This window comes from Bidens hawaiensis, unplaced genomic scaffold (genome assembly GCF_021521415.1).
Source record: "Bidens hawaiensis isolate Kalapana, Puna unplaced genomic scaffold, B.hawaiensis_p1.1 tig00009385_1, whole genome shotgun sequence".
In the NCBI taxonomy this organism is placed as follows: Eukaryota; Viridiplantae; Streptophyta; class Magnoliopsida; order Asterales; family Asteraceae; genus Bidens; species Bidens hawaiensis.
Genome location: NW_027491692.1, coordinates 600390 through 617382, shown reverse-complemented (window position 1 = coordinate 617382; position 16993 = coordinate 600390). Strand labels below are relative to the sequence as shown.

Sequence of the window (16993 nt, the reverse complement as noted above, 5' to 3'; positions counted from 1 at the left end):
CTTCGGTTAGCATTTCTTAAAGCTGCTATGTATGATGCTAGTTTGCTGTAATGGTCCCTCATGGACCCATGAAGCTTCTTATAAGCATTCCTTTTGGCGTTATAAGCCATCCATTTATTTATGATCACCTTATACTTTTCTCTAACAGCTGTTTGAATGTCTTTAGCATACCAGTTTGGTTTTGTCTTGAACATTGGCAAAAACTCATTAGCAATGAAGGTAGAAGTCAATTGCCTATTCCTTATCATGTTCCTTTGGCAGTTGTGCTTGCCCTTTACTCCTTTAACAATATAACAACTTTTGCCCTTATGAAATGAACAATACAAACTAAATGGACACCCTTCCACACACTTGATACCTAATCTCCCGCCTTTGTTCTTGTTACTGTCACTAATGAGTAGATTTCTACCATTTGTCACAGCATATTTCCTAATAACATCTTTAAAAGCATCCCTACTAGGGAACCTTATTCCAACAAGCCACTTGAAATTGTCCCACTTAGTTTGGTTACCTACAACTGGAACATCTTGTCTGTACTTGTTCCCTCTGATGTTATCATCTTCACTCTCTCCAGGTGAGTTAACATCACCATCTGAATCCTCATAACTACTATATGTATCTAAATATGAGGGCCCTGCATCAGCACCTCCTTTCAAACAGTCCTCAACCAATTTACCAGCATCTCCAGATTCTTTCAAACACTCCTCAAGCACCTTCTTTTGGGTTGCAACAACCTCTTCATGTACTTGTTTTCTTGCAACAATTGACTCTCTCAGTTCTTCATCATCAGATCCATCATCATCCAAATTTACATTGTAAGACTCATCATCAGAATCATCACAGTCTTCATCTGACTCATCTGAGCTACAATCAATTGGTGGTGAAGTATTTATAGTTGGTGGTAGTTCAAATTTGGTAGTTGGAGTTAACTGTCTTCTTGCATTAGCCTTGGTGATGTCTACTTGTTTTCTTGCTGTAAGTTTGCTGTACCTCCTAGGGCTCAAGCAAGATCTAGTTTGTGTTACAGAAATGGTTGGCTGGGATTGAAGGTTAGTATGCACTGTTGGATGAGATAGAGGGCTAGTGGGCTGAATAATGGGTTGGGCTTCAGTGTTAGTTGGCTGGGCTTGAGGGTTATTGGGCTGAATAATGGGTTTGGGTAGTGGGTTGGGTTTTAGTGTTAGTTGGCTGGGCTTGAGGGGTAGTGGGCTGGGATTCAAGGTTACTTGGCTATAGTTTCGGTTTCCTTAGCTTTTTCAGTTTGAACGTATATAACTAACCTTTCATCAGCTCCAACCAAAGATGCCATCTCATTTACTACTCCATCACTATCTAACAGTTTAACCCGACCATCACCAGGTATCAAGCAATACAAGAACAAATCTTCTTTCTTTACATATGAACCATAATCCATTGCATAACCTAGTAGCTCAAAATATGAAAGCTTATCAACATCTAACCCTAATGATGTTGTTTTTCCCCCAACATACCTTAATCTTGGAGGATTGACATCAAATTTCCCACCAGTCTTGAAGTCGATGTTGATGTTATCACCCATCGGAGTTCAATCGTCGAGCAATTAGGGTTTGTTTTTCGTCTAAAGAAATTAGGGCTTGTTCTTCGTTGAGTAAAAGAGGAATCTGTTTTGTTTTTTGTTTGTGTTACACTTAAAAAGATCTTAATAATCCTTAATACACAGTCAGCCGCCACGTAATCTGCCACGTAAGAAGTTTTTTGACAGCTGGGATGGCCACGTCAGCAAATCACTAACGGAGTTAACATCCGTTAGTCGCGGCCCGTTAAAAACAAATACATCAATAGTTGGGACGGTCAGTAGGCAAGTGTAAAGTTGGGACTGATATTTACCAATAGGGCATAGTTGGGATTATTTAAAACCAATATTCCTATTTGTTTTATTTATGTTATGTTTGTTCGTTTGACGTTTATCGAAAAATCCCGGTACCGAAAAAGTTCAGGTTGTTCATAGTTTGGTTGTTCCGAACCGGGCTTTCCAATAAAGTTCGGTTTGACCGCAGTTTGGTGGTTTCGAACCGGGCCTCCATGTTGTTCAACTTTTTTAGGTTGTAGTTGCTTTTTTTAGTACTTTAGGTCTATTTTGAGGTTTATATACCGAAATAGTTCGTTTTAACGAAAAAGTACGGTTTTATGGTTCTGTACCGGGCTTTCTGGTTCCTATTAAATATCTATATGTTGTTAAACTTTTTATGATTGTAGATGCAATTTTTTTTAACTGCAAGTCTATTTTGAGGTTTGTATACCGAAAAAGTTTGGTATAATGAAAAAATTCGTTTCCTTTTGGTTACTGTTTCACAGCTTCATGTTGCGTTTATCAACGTTAAAGAGCGATCTTTTCCAAAACGAACAAGTTTAAAAAAAAGTTGTTGCCGTAAGTTGACTGCAAGTCTATTTTGAGGTTTGTATACCGATAAAGTTTGGTATAATGAAAAAATTCGTTTCCTTCTGGTTACTGTTTCACAGCTTCATGTTGCGTTTATCAACATTAAAGAGCGATGTTTTCCAAAACGAACAAGTTTAAAAAAAGTTGTTGTCGTAAGTTGTTGTATTAAGTACTGATATATGCTAATTTAGGGGGTGTACTTAAGCAGCGCCTAAGTTCGTCTTCGTTTATATACATATATTATTTGCTTTTTTATAATATATTTATGTTTTGTTTGTTCGTTTTACGTTAGTCGAAACATCGAACGCGCACGAACAGCTAACCGAGGATGTTTTCCGTGCTTGTATTCGCTCATTTAGAAAATGAATATGTTTGTGTTTGTGTTTGTTCTTTATGTTTATCAATGTTAAAAAATACATATATGATGGTGCTGAAATTGCTGTATGCTGCTGAAACTGTTGTATATTGCTGCTGAAATTGCTGTATGCTGGTACTGAAATATTCTGCTAATTAGTGCTGAAATATGCTGCTAATTTGCGTTCAACATGCTGTATATTGTTATATATTGGTGCTGTAAATTATGTATTTTTGCTTAAAAAATAACCCTGTAACTTCCTGTCATAGTGTGCTGAAATTTGTGGTTAAGGTGTGCTGAATTATGCTGCATGTTTACCAGTACCATGGTTGTTTGTTTAATTTTTGGTTGTGCAAAGGTTATTTTTTTTTAATTCACTTATGCTTTTCCATTGTCTTTGATCTCAGTCTGGATTTGCTGTGGCTTTCACTCTCTGCGTGTAAAGGTACGCTCGTAGTTGTCATACAATAAATTTAGACTATTGAAAGTTTATGCTTTTATAGATATTCTCTTAATTAAGTGTAGTTCATAAACAGTAGTAATTTATTTAAAGCTTTTATAAATCCGTCTTAGCGTAAAATTATTGAGCGAATTTTTAAGTTATTATGTCGGCCTCATCTAACAATCTTAACCAATCTCTGTTGTCTCAAAAAAGAAGCCACTCGTCATTAGTTTCTGATATGCATTCGGCTAGCGCGTCTGGTCCGTCACCCGTTAATGACACAATAAGTGGTCATGTAACTTGTGTTTTGGGTTTGGCTGCAACCAGCTTTAGTACGTCTTTGTTTACTTACGCGCGTGACAATCTGCGGAATAGGTCTAACCCTTGCGTTTCTTTGTCTGCCTCGACTTCAGCCAGTTCATGCTTTAACGATCTGGGAGACTGTACTTTGTCGTGTGAGTTTTGTGGTGCTCTATTCTGGAATGATGAACGACTGAGTTCGGTCTCGCTTAGTAGAAGGCCTAAGTATAATCAATGTTGTAGAGGTGTTCGTGTTCGTTTGCCATTACATCCTCATCCGCCAAACCAAATGAAAAACCTTATTGAGCGACAAGATTATCTTGACTGCATACATGCCTATAATTCGATGTAGCCATTACTTCATTTGGTGCGAAAGTTGACCGTTCAGTTAATAACGGTTCGGCTCCATATGTGTTTAAGGTTCAGGGTCAAATTTCTCATTGGCTTGGTAGTATGTGCCCAGAAAATGGGCAGCCTCCTAGATTTTACAGATGTATGTCTAAGATACAGCCAATGAGATACGTAATAGGCTTATGCAATTTGATCAACGAGATGACGGTGACTTCAAGGAGGACATAATACGATCTATAGTTCATATTTTGGATGATCATAATGAGTTAGTGAAGTTGTTTCGTACTGCTCAGGATCTTTGTTCCTCAAACAATGTTCCTGAATTTCACGTATGTCTGTACAATTCTGTTAGGCAAGCGTCATACGATATGCCTGCACCTAAAACTATAGGGACAATTGTACATGAAACCGTATCGGGTGCTAACGATTTTGATATTGTTGTACACCAAAAAGATGGTCATCCGCAACGTATAAATAAGCTAAATAGTTTGTACATGCCATTACAGTATCCGCTTTTGTTTATTTATGGTGAACGTGGCTGGTCTCCTGATATGCGCCTTACATCTATTGGGGATAATACAAATAAGAATTTGACGATGAACATGTAATATAGCTTTATGATACATGATAGGCATTCTCATTATTCAGTAATTTTAAGAGGCGGTCGTCTTTTCCAACAGTGCTTGGTAGATGCTTATATTTGTATTGAGCAAAGCCGGCTTGACTACATTCGTTCAAATCAAAATTTGTTTAGAAGCGAGTTTTTGCAAGGAATATATGATGCTATGTCGAAAAGAGACACGGATGGGCATAGTGTCGGTAGACGTGTTATTTTGCCATCGTCTTTTACCGGAGGTCCAAGATATATGTACAAACACTATCACGACGCGTTGGCGATATGTCGTGTGTACGGAAATCCTCAGTACTTCATAACCTTTACGTGTAACGTCAAGAGGCCAGAAATGTTCGCTTTATGAATCAGTTTTCATGTCTGAAGGCTCAGGACCGACCAGACATTATTAGTAGGCTCTTCAAGCTAAAGGTAGAGGCATTCCGTAAGTATCTCAAATGTAAACAACCTTTCGGACCTGTAATTGCTGGTAAGATTTTGTGATCTATTATACTGTTTTATGACACGGTAGTACATGCATATTTAGACACATGCTCACGCTTAGATCTATGTTCTCATTCAGATCTATACACGATAGAGTTTCAAAAACGAGGGTTGCCACACTGCCACATACTTATCTGGGTATCTGCAGCATATAAAATTATTATACCCGAGGATCTTGATCGTTACATTTCCGCAGCTGTACCAAATCCTAACACTGAACCTGAGTTATACAAAATTGTCACCGAATCAATGATGCATGGGCCTTGTGGGTTAGCAAAATCTAATGCAGTGTGTATGAAGGAGGGCACATGTTCTAAAATGTAAGGCCCCTTTCCCGGTAACCCTACTTTGGTGTTGGATTTACTCATAAACACAGTTCTAAAATCAGAGTAAATTAAAAACTTGCGGAATAATTAAAAACTTCAAACATCACATTACAAAACATTCATTCTTGTCTTAACATACAAATTGTCTTTTCATAAATAGTTAATTAAAATGGTCATGACACTTCATCATGGATGCCAGTCTCTTCAGTCCATGCCCTGTGTCCCTCCTTAAGCCAGCTGCCTCAACCTATTTGTCTGCGTGCATACTAAAAGTCAGCTACGCTGAGTGAATTCTAGTTAATCATTTAACATACAATACATTCATATCCTTACTCATGCGCATCCGAAGATACGTATTCATACCTTATTTACTCTTACTTATTTCATACAAACTTTATATACATGTACACGCGCTTACATACTTTCTTTCATAAGGCCTTGTGATTTACCATAGGCTATTCTATCTCTACCATCACAGATATTATTAGGGTCTGGTCCCTTCTATCTTAGATATTATTAGGGTCTGGTCTCTTCTATCTCAGATATTATCAGGGTCTGGTCCCTTCTGTCTCAGATATTATTAGGGTCTGGTCCCTTCGTCTCCAATAACCATACGTGTCACGTCACTCGATCATACATTCATTTTCATTCATGCATACTTTACATATCTTCTGGTCATGTATATACGTATATGTACATATTCATTCGTATAAACATTCCATAATAACATTCAATACTTAGTCATACATATGTCATACACATATCATACACTTACCACTTAAGTTAAGTGTATTAACAACTATCACAAAGGAGTATGCACACAGCCCCAAAAACATAACGGATAAAGGGGCTAGAAACTCACCTGAAGTCGGTTTCTCTCGCCGTTAATAGTAACGCCTTTCTTTAGCTGTGCACGGCTAACTGTATAACGCATTAGGAGTGTCAAATATCCATTACTACTACTTCTTATATCTAAGTCAATGACACCCTCAATTAACGGGGGTCCGGGGGCAGCGCCCCTGGTAGCGGGGTCTAGGGGCAGCAGCCCCTAGCAGGGTCCAAGCGGCAGCGCCCCTGTCAGCTCGGAAAAAATTTTATTTTCGTTAACAGTCCTTTAACAAAAATGCATCAGAAAAATGAATTTTATAAAATTTCGCATGGAAGAATTTCGCTTCGCATGCATGGAATTTCGCTTCGCATGGAACTGTTTCGCTTCGCATGAATGGAATTTTATAAAATTTCGCATGGAAGAATTTCGCTTCGCATGCATGGAATTTCGCTTCGCGTGAAACTGTTTCGCTTCGCATGGCCGAGCGAAGCGAAATGCCTGTTTCGCTTCTCATGGCTGAGAGAAGCGAAATGCCTGTTTCGCTTCTCATGGCTGAGCGAAGCGAAATGCCTTCCTTTCTTCGCTTTTTCCATTTTAAAGCCATTTTACTTCGTGGCTCCTCCTCAGAACCTGATTTTTTACTCTTTCCCAACTTTCGACACATTCTGTCCCCATGCACCTGATCCTGAACCCATCTCTCTCTCATAGTCCGAACGCCCCCTTTTTATCTTAAAGTGCACCCAAGAGGTTATAACTTACCAAGTTTAAATTTTTTCTTATATTTCACAACCCGATCTATTATTATATCTGTTTGCATGCCGGTTCTAATCATAAAACTTAACCATTTAAACCAAAACCTACCTTTTGCTTCGGGTTTGAGTTCAGATCCGGACAATACGTAGATCTGGATGTGATTCTTGTTGTTTGATGATGTCTACACACGAGATTCTTCCTTCTTTTTACACGGCTTTGGATCCGGAATGTAGAGAGAAAGTGTGTGTGTTCTTGAGTGTGTGTGTGTTCTTGAGTGTGTGTGTGTGTGGTGAAAGGTAACAAAATGGTGAAAAGAATGGAGAGGTTAGGCTTATATAGGGGGGCCATGGGCCCCACAACCCACTCATAATTCCAAATTCAAATATTATCCAAACACTTAACACACGACTAACTTAACGACACACAGTAAAATAACAAAACTTTCCGTCATTTAATATTTAACAAAAAGTTGGATGTTACATAAAAGCTTCCCAAAACGTTATCAGCCCAGAACCATGTTTGACAAAAACGGATACGTACACTATAAGAAGCCTGCCAATGGTTTCTGTGTCAAGAAAAATGGTGTAAAGCTTGATAACGCTTATGTTGTCCCTTACAACAAAAAGTTTTGCTTGCATTTTAATGCACGCATTAATGTAGAATATTGTGGGGGGAACATGTTGATCAAATATTTATTCAAGTATATATCCAAAGGTGCTGATCATGTTCGTTTTAAAGTGACTCAAAGTGACCCATCTCTTCAATCCGCGGATAGCTCCACGATACCTAGCGTCAACAAAATAGATACTTTTGTTGATGGTAGGTACATATACCCTCATGAAGCTGCATGGAGAATACTAAATTTTCCTATACACCATAGATACCCCGCGGTTCAAACTTTAGCTATGCACCTTGAAAACATGCAAACCATTAGTTTCAGAGACCAACAATAGCTAGAAAACATTGTCAACTATCCACCAGCTAGGCGCACTACACTAACCGTATGGTTCGCGAACAACGAGCATGATGCCAGCAGTTGTCATCTACAGTACATCGATTACTTATCTGAATTTAGATGGTACGAAAACGGGAAGTGTTGGATACGACGCTTACACAAATTAGTTACAACCATCGGCAGACTTGTATACATATGTCCTTCTTGTGGTGAATGCTTTTACCTTTGCATGTTGTTGAATCACCAAACCGGATGTACATCCTTTGCCGATGTTCAAACCGTCAACGGAACCGTATACGACACTTTTCGTGAAGCATGTGAGAGATTGGGCTTGTTGGTCGACGAAAATGAATGGTCTCTGGCTTTTGATGAAGCTAAGTCCTGGGCAACTCCCAAAGAGTTACGCACACTTTTTGCCCACATATTACTTCACTGTGATATGTCGAATCCGGTTAGATTGTGGGAGAATCAATGGAGATCAATGGCTGATGACTTCACAAGAAATACCGAAATCTTTGTTGTTGAAACAAACGATTGTGTTCCGGATGAAACATTGCACCAATACGTCTTATATGAGCTGGAATTCCTGCTAAATTCTTATGCAACCGACTCATCTCTTAAGAAATATGGTCTTCCAATGCCCAATGCAGATTTAATCCATAGCTTACAAAACAAGGCGCTTATGGAGGAAAAGAATTATGACCAAGACGAACTCGCATAGCAGCACAATCTTTACTTACAAAGTTTACACCAACAACAACGAGTAGTCTATGACCATGTAACGTCATCTTTAGAAGCAAACAATCATGTACTTGCTTTCGTCTATGGACATAGGGGTACCGGAAAGACGTTTTTATGGACTACAATAACCAGTTATCTACGATCCCAAGGAAAAGTTGTACTGATAGTTGCAGCGTCTGGTATTGCCTCACTACTCCTCCCATCTGGTCGGACAGCACATTCGCGATTCAAAATACCGATCGACCTAACCGGTGACTCAAATTGCAATGTCAGCAAAAACACTCAACTGTCTCAGCTTTTAGTGGAAGCAGAACTGATTATATGGGACGAAGTGCCTATGAGTGATAGAAAGTGCTTCGAAGCGCTAGATCGGACACTTAAAGATATACTTGATAACAACAACGATCCATTCAGTGGAAAATCAATTCTTTTAGGCGGTGATTTCAGACAAACACTTCCTGTTAAACCAAAGGCTTCAAAGTCAGAAATTATATCATCTTAATTGATCATACTTTTGGTGCAGATTCAAGATCTTTAGGCTTACCCAAAACATGCGTGTTAATCGTCCAAACATGAGCCCGGAAGACGCAGCCGAAATTACAGAATTCTCTAAATGGTTGTTGGACATAGGGAACGGCTTATGCGGCTTCCCTGACGATCGAATGAATGAAGATTCAAAAGTTGTTCACATACCAAAAAGATACATCATTCCGTACGACAAAGATTCCATGCTCAAACTCGTGCGGTTCATATACGATAACGATACCCTTCAATCACCGACCCCTTCAGATCTTGCACATAAAGCAATCGTTTGCCCGAAAAATAAAACAGCCGATTTAATCAATGATGTCATTCTTGATATGTTGCCAGGCACACCAACCACGTATCAAAGCACTGATCTGGCAGTTCCACATACCAAAAACCATACAGATCTCGAAACACTATACCCCTCCGAGTATCTTACTACACTTAACATTGCCGGCTTCCCACCACATGAACTGAAACTGAAAGTTAACGTTCCCATAATTCTGCTAAGAAACATCAACCAAAAAACAGGATTATGCAGCGGAACCCGACTTCTAATAACACAACTCCTACCTAGACTAATCGAAGCTCGAGTAATAACGGGCACAGCAGTAGGCCACAAACTTTATATACCTAGAATCTGCCTTTCCCACAATGACAAAGAAAAACCTTTCATCTTCAAAAGAAAACAGTTCCCAATCAAGCTATGTTATGCAATGACCATTAATAAAAGCCAAGGTCAATCGTTGAACAGAATCGGTATCTACCTACCGCAACCGGTTCTTAGCCATGGCCAATTATATGTCGCACTCTCAAGAGCAACATCACCCGACGCACTAAAAATAATAATCGAACCCCAAGAAAACAGTAACAATAACGAAACGAAAAACATTGTATACTCTAATTTTCTTGATGAAATCGATAAAACCTAGGTAATAGCAAAGTGCTAAAACAGCACACTACTGTTAACTTAGAACATCAAATAAATAATTACCATTGCATTTAATAAAAACCACTTGGTTTGTTTACATGCAGCAGCCAATTGAGAAGCATTACACGAAAAGATGAGGTTCCAGAAAATACGTGACATCCATAACGGCAGCAATGGTGCACCACTCGAGATAAGAATCGTCAACAAATGGCAGCCATTCAAGCGTCCAGAAACATGTTTCCTACTAACAGATATAAACGTAAGATAAATTGTGTATGAAGTAATTCAATTTCACCATTAATTGATCACATTAGTACTAAATTTAGTAACAACAAAAAATATTTACTAACAACAACTTCCTATGTCTAAAATTGGTTTCAGGGTGACGCCATTGAAGCAGTAGCATCAGCTAGAAACATGGAGTCCCTCATCAACTCTCTCCACATTGGTCGATGCTATCGCATACAAAACTACATCTGCACTGGAAAACGACACACAATGAGGACAGTTAACCATGAAGCCTCAATCAGACTAACACGATACACGTCAGCTTCATACCCGCACAAACAACCACGATCTACTGACAGGTAACACACATAACATTCACACACAGCACACTTAAACTAAAGAGCAACAACAAACTAACACAATCAACATATAACAGATTATGTAGGATGTCTTACACATGTATCAAATACACCAGTCAGCCAAGGCAACATCAAGACGTTGCTCAACATAAAAAATGACAGGTAAATACTTTACCTAACTAGCGCAATTATAAAGTCTTTTTGTACATTTTTTTTACAGCTTTGACATTTTATTAATCTTATTTGAAACTTTAAAAATGGGGAAGAGGGAAAGTATTTACAAAAATGGGTAATTTGAAAGTATTTATCAAAATGAGTGTTAACTTGAAATAATGAGAAAATACGTATTTATATTTTAAAGGACCACTTTTCAGTTAAAATTGGGTGGGTTCACCATTTTATTTTCTTTCGTGACACGCACAATTAAATTTCTGTTACTTGAGCTTCAACATATGGGTTAATTTGGGCTTTCATTTTTAGTTGAATGTCTTGGGCCTAAAACCTGTCATGGTCATTGGTGGAACTTGGGACTAGACATGTAAAAATCGAATTTTATTTCACACCGGTTTGGGTTGGCCAACTATTGGTCAAAACCGGATTTGAATAAACCGAATTGAGTTGAAAGGTGCTTTGGAGGCTATCCTATTAGAAACATGCAACTTTTTGTGTATTTTCTTTTGCTAATAATGACAACTTTTTTCCAGTGACAGATCAATAGTTGTGACATTGTGGCCCGAAATAGCCAACTACTTTGATCAATCAAACATAACAAACTAGGAACCACCAGTGGTTATCGCCGTAACATCAACAAAAGTGCAGTAACCAACCCGTAAGTAATCTATTATATACCAGAAAAACACAAAAAACTATGAAGTCGGTTCAGTTCAATTATTCCGGTTTTAATTACACGCAAAACCAAAACCAAACTGTTACTTCACTTTTTACAAAAACATAAAACCAACCAGTCTCTATTCGTTTCGGTTCAATTATTCAGTTTACACGCATCGGTATTTTCAGTTCCTACTTAAAGCATCGTACTACATTACGACTCATTAGTTTCATTTTCACAAACAGGTGATATCCAGCTTGGCTCCACCCCTTCCACAACTATATTCATAAATCCTCCTATACTGGAACTGCCACAGTTACTAAACAGGTACAAAATTTAAAGTATACAGCCTAAAACGATATGTCTTATAGCGTTAAAAATGGATAATTCATCTTTAGTGATATGCAAATAATTGAAATAGTTTAATCGAATAATGAATTGATGTTTCAGAAATAACCAAACCGATTATGCATAAAATTATTTGTTGTTGTGGTGGTTAAACAAGCATCCCTTGAAACATTGACTATCTGATATTTTTAGGCTGCTTACTGATCTTTTAGATCTTTTTATAACTGTTATTATATTACAGCTATAATTATAAATAAATTTACTTTTTTGGATAATCTTAATTTTAATGCTTTACTTAAATATGCTAACCACTTACAGGTATAGGGCTACACAACCGCCCCAACCATACACATCCAGCCGACCCAGGAACAAGAACCCGAACTGTCAATAGTTGAAGTGATTCAAACAGAGCACGGTACGCAATTTGGTAGACTTTTACAAACTATAATCAAGTGATTCAAACAAAACTAACACTACCCTGCTTCTAACTCGCACAGAAACAACAGGCAACCTGTATCAGGACAATAACAGAAATCAATACCGCTGACAACAAGATTTGGTATTACAAATCATGCAACATGTGCAAGAATAAAGCATTCAAAACAGAGGCTGACACAACTGACAAAGGAAAGGAACACGGCGAAAAAAAAGTCTTCTACAAATGCGAAGATCATGCAATCGTAACGGATGTCGTATTAAGGTATACCAAAAAATAGCCATACACAACTCCTAAACTTTCTCACAAACCTTCCTTCTATATACACAGGTATTGCGTATCAGCAACCATAGAAGACGCAACTGGAAAAATCACAGCCACTTTTTTCGACGACACGATGGCATCACTCATGGGTCAAAGCTGCGAAGATCTCATTCAAAAAGAAGGGTACACTGATACAACTTTCCCAGAACCGTTCCAGCAGATCAAAGGGCTGCGCAAAAGGTTTCGCTTGCAACAACACAAAGAACTCAGCAGGAAACCAAACACAGCAATCGTCACACGCGTAACAGACACACCAACCACCCCGCCCACCAAAAAACAACCAGCTAACCAACTACCGCCAACAACGCCCGCAAAAGAATGCAACAAAAGGACTCAGCCAGAAACAACAGGTAAACAAACAAGCTTCAATATTGTCTACGGCCACCGGACTGACCTAACACAAAAATAATAATTACAATAATAAACCTGCAGAAACAGAAACGCCTCCAGCAAAGGAGGCCAGGAATTGATCTCACCCCACCAAACCACCTTTTCTTGGGCAGCTTAAGGTAAACACAAATCAACAAAGTAACACACAAACTTAATAAGACACTAACAGCTACAAATTGCAGGACATCCTTGATAAAAGACTTAAGCAGCCAACAACCATGATCTATAATCAGATCAAATAAGGCAAGCCGGCACAGAACATCAAATCGTTTTGAATATTTTGAAGACACATGCAGACGAAGGCAACACAAAAAATTGCCGTGACGCCAAATGCTACCCAATAACTATCTAAAACATAACTATGTAAACTGCTTATGTAAACTTTGTCTATGTAACCCTTTCACTGTTTCTATCAAATCAATGCACATATCTGGCTATCTAGCAGTCTGCCACTCAATGCATAACCAGCCCGGCGCAACGCACCGGGTCAAAATCTAGTTAATGATTAATATATGTCTACACTATAATTGGGAGAGCACAGCAAACGGATATGCAACTTGTGTTTAAGATAAAAATTTAATCAGATTATAATACCCATGACCATATAATGCGATTCACACATGTGTTAGTTATGCTTTGGCTCTTTGCTTCAATAATACCATTAAAAGTAATAAGTACGCGAAATGCAATCCCCTCTTCTTTGTTCAGCTAATGAAAAAAAATAATAAAATAAAATGTTTTACAATAGCCTGAGATGAAGGTAAAAATGGATATTTTGCATATCTGAAATCAATCATGGAAATGCGACGTTAGCAGTGTAAATCAACATGAACAAACAATTATACAAAAATTTAATAAACTTGTTCAAATTTCGAACTTTTAACTGGAAAAACCCAGTTTGTTTAGTGTAACATGGTTAAAAGGGAAGAACTTATAGTGAGTGGTTATAATGTTTGTTCAAATTTCCAGCCTTTTATTGGAAAAACCCCATTCGTATAGTGTAATATGGTTAAAGTGGAAGAGCATAGCGTTTAGTGGTTATGTCATGAGCGTAAACCTCGTCGATCTGCACATCTGCCATATGACAACATTTGAGTCACACAATAAAGATATACAGAAAAGAAGCAGTACGGTTAGAACTTATAATTTAAGAGTACTTACATGCATGGTAACATTTTGAAGTTGACAAATGAGTTGTGGATGTAAGCTTGGCTAGTTAGAGTGTTGCTAAAGTAGGTTAAAATTAATCTGCTCACATTGACAGTGACCCTGTGAGAAGCGAGACAAGTGGACCTGCACAAGCATGCTAACAGCCAAAGCTTACATTTTTTTCACCGACAAACAAACCAATTAAAAAAAAAATAAAAAAATCAGGTTTTAATGCAACTAACAATCATTAATCTCTAACAATGATGTACAAGCCAACATCTTTGGTGTGAGTAATAGCCTCTAAATTAATAAATAATCATAATATAACACTTATTAATAGGAAAAAAGAAAGAAATACCTAACTTAAAATCCAACACTAATAAGCATCAAAAAAATTCATAACTAAATAGCATAAGACAGAGTATGAAATTGAACAAACAAATACTGACCTTCTTGTTTGTGTATGCATGTCAAGCATGTTAGTCTGGAAAACATGATCCACAACTTCAACATGTGTACCTAATTCAACAAATTCCATCAATCAACAAATTTCATCACACAAACAAATTCTTAATATTGTAATTTCAAACCAGAAAATATATTACTAAGATACAGAAAAATGAAACAGATTCAAACTTACGTATAATTAGGGGTTACAGGCAATCATCCAGTTCCAAGCAATCAATTTACACATAAAACGTGACAGGTAGACTGAAGCCCAATAAAACCTAGAGAAAGTACCACAAGCGTTATAATCTACACGTAAGAAAAGTAATAAAGACGAAGCATTAAAAGAAATCAAAATGCATAAATTGGTATTTTTCATATTATGTTTTTTTGTTAAGATTAGTGTCAGAGCTATGACGGTACACCTTCGCTCCCAGTGTAGAACCAATAAGTTCTTCGGTGCAAGCACAGTCCAAAGCTTTATTTACCTCGAATCTAAACTCCCAAATTCATAAGCAGAATTAATAAATAAACAATAAAAATATTCAAAACAAATTGATGAGGCTACCTAAAGTGTAAAACTAAAACGTCAAATGACCTGGAATTTCATTTTCAACAAAAAAGAGAAAGGAAAAAAAAAAGATGTCAAAAAAAGGTATAAAAACGAAAGTTTTAAAATCTGAAACGACAACCGAGTAATCAAGACCAGAATTCCGCCGATGTTTACTTCATGTTCGGTAATTTTTTTGGTTAAAGGTAAACAAACAATCGCAAACATCTAAAGATTGTGGAGGCTCAAAAGGCAAAAAATAAATAAATAAACAAAGAAAGAAAAACAACCTGATGTAAAAAAAAAAGGTATAAAAACGTACATTTTAAAATACTACCGGTTCTGTGATGCGGGGTTTATCCGAGTCAACGTGCTGCATAAACAAATATGTTGGCCCGTTTTAAAACAAACCACACTAATGCTTTTTTAAAAAAAAAATTTGGCTGTTTTGACTTGAAAATTCATTTTGGTTAGAACTACCTCAGGTAGAAAATATCAAAACCATTAATAAAATGAACAAAGCAAAACTACGGGTTTAAATTGCAAACCTGGAAACGCGACGATACTAACAATGTCTCATCGCTTCACACCAGAATGTTACTTTGAAAATTTAGTGTCTTCCAAATCAGTTCTGGCAAAAACAAAATATGCATATAGCTAAAAACACAGAGTGTATTTCGAGCAAAGACAAATCGAATGAATTACCAAAAAAAAACTTCATAAACACTAAAAACAAATATGTAGAGTTATGATACGGTTATGGGACAACTTCATCAAAAAACATATAGGGAGGGCTTCATCAGTTCCAGGTTTAAAATAAAAGATAGTTTATTTATGTATCGTTGTTTGTTTAAAGATTGTGGAGGCTCAAACGGCAAAAAAAAATAATAATAAAGAAGAAAGAAAAAAAAAGAAATGATGTCAAAAAAAGTCTAAAAACGAACGCTTAAAAATACTACCGGTTCTGTGATGCAGGCTTTATCCGAGTCAACGTGCTGCATATACAAATATGTTGGCCCGTTTTAAAACGAACCACACTAATGCTTTTTGAAAAAAATTGGCCCGTTTTGACTTTAATTCATTTTGGTTAGAACTACCTCAGGTAAAAAATGGTGCAATTGCAGTTTTGAAGGCAGAACCTTAACAAGGTATTTCTCGAGCATAGTTCCACTAAGAGCCGCTGCATTCCTTGCACCTTCTGCGTGCACATTAAATACAATAAAAAATGGGAAAAAGATAAGAATTATTAACTTGATAACAACATTAAATTCATTACTCGCACACAACAGTGTTCAGTTACCTACATCATCATATATCTAGAATTATGACCAATAATCAAGAAAAATGACAGAATATACAAAATAAAAAAAAAAGTACATGATTCTTTACCTGTTGATCAATATCAAACGCGTAAACTGTTCTTTTTTATCGCATCGTCTCGTGGTGTTATGCTGATTTCGTTGTTCATCCTTCTCTTGTGTCCATGACTAAAATTCCCCTTTTGATTATAAACATCGTGAATAAAAAAAACAAAACTTAAAAGTGAAAAAATTAAAGTCAGCTTAGGTTAGATAGGGATACGGAAATTTATCTGCAAGGTGCTCAAATTTAGCTGGGTAGCATTTTGTGATGATGTATATCTCGAATTGAATTTGCGCTTGAAGATGCGCCTTTGAAGACAATTAGCAGAAGCATAAACAAATATATGTGAAGCCTATAAACCAAATTATGCAACCAAGCATCACATTTTAGCTTAAAATTCGAATAACGCAATCAGATGTATAGTTAAAGAATTAAACTAATTATCACTACAAAAAAGATCGGTATCTGGGACTGAAAAATCAGTCACTGATACTAACGAATCAGTCCCTAATGGTTATTAAGGACTGATT

At 37.1% G+C, this 16993-nt stretch overlaps 1 protein-coding gene across 1 annotated transcript; it reads left to right on the top strand.

Annotated features, from left to right (window-relative positions):
- Window positions 1–8614: 8614 nt before the first annotated feature.
- On the top strand, window positions 8615–12196 carry LOC143532186 (uncharacterized). The gene is made up of 5 exons (XM_077027305.1): window positions 8615–8622; window positions 8679–9065; window positions 9109–9703; window positions 10423–10628; window positions 12124–12196. The coding sequence occupies exons 1-5, from the start codon at window positions 8615–8617 to the stop codon at window positions 12194–12196; spliced, it is 1269 nt and encodes a 422-aa protein (XP_076883420.1).
- The last annotated feature ends 4797 nt before the right edge of the window (window positions 12197–16993 follow it).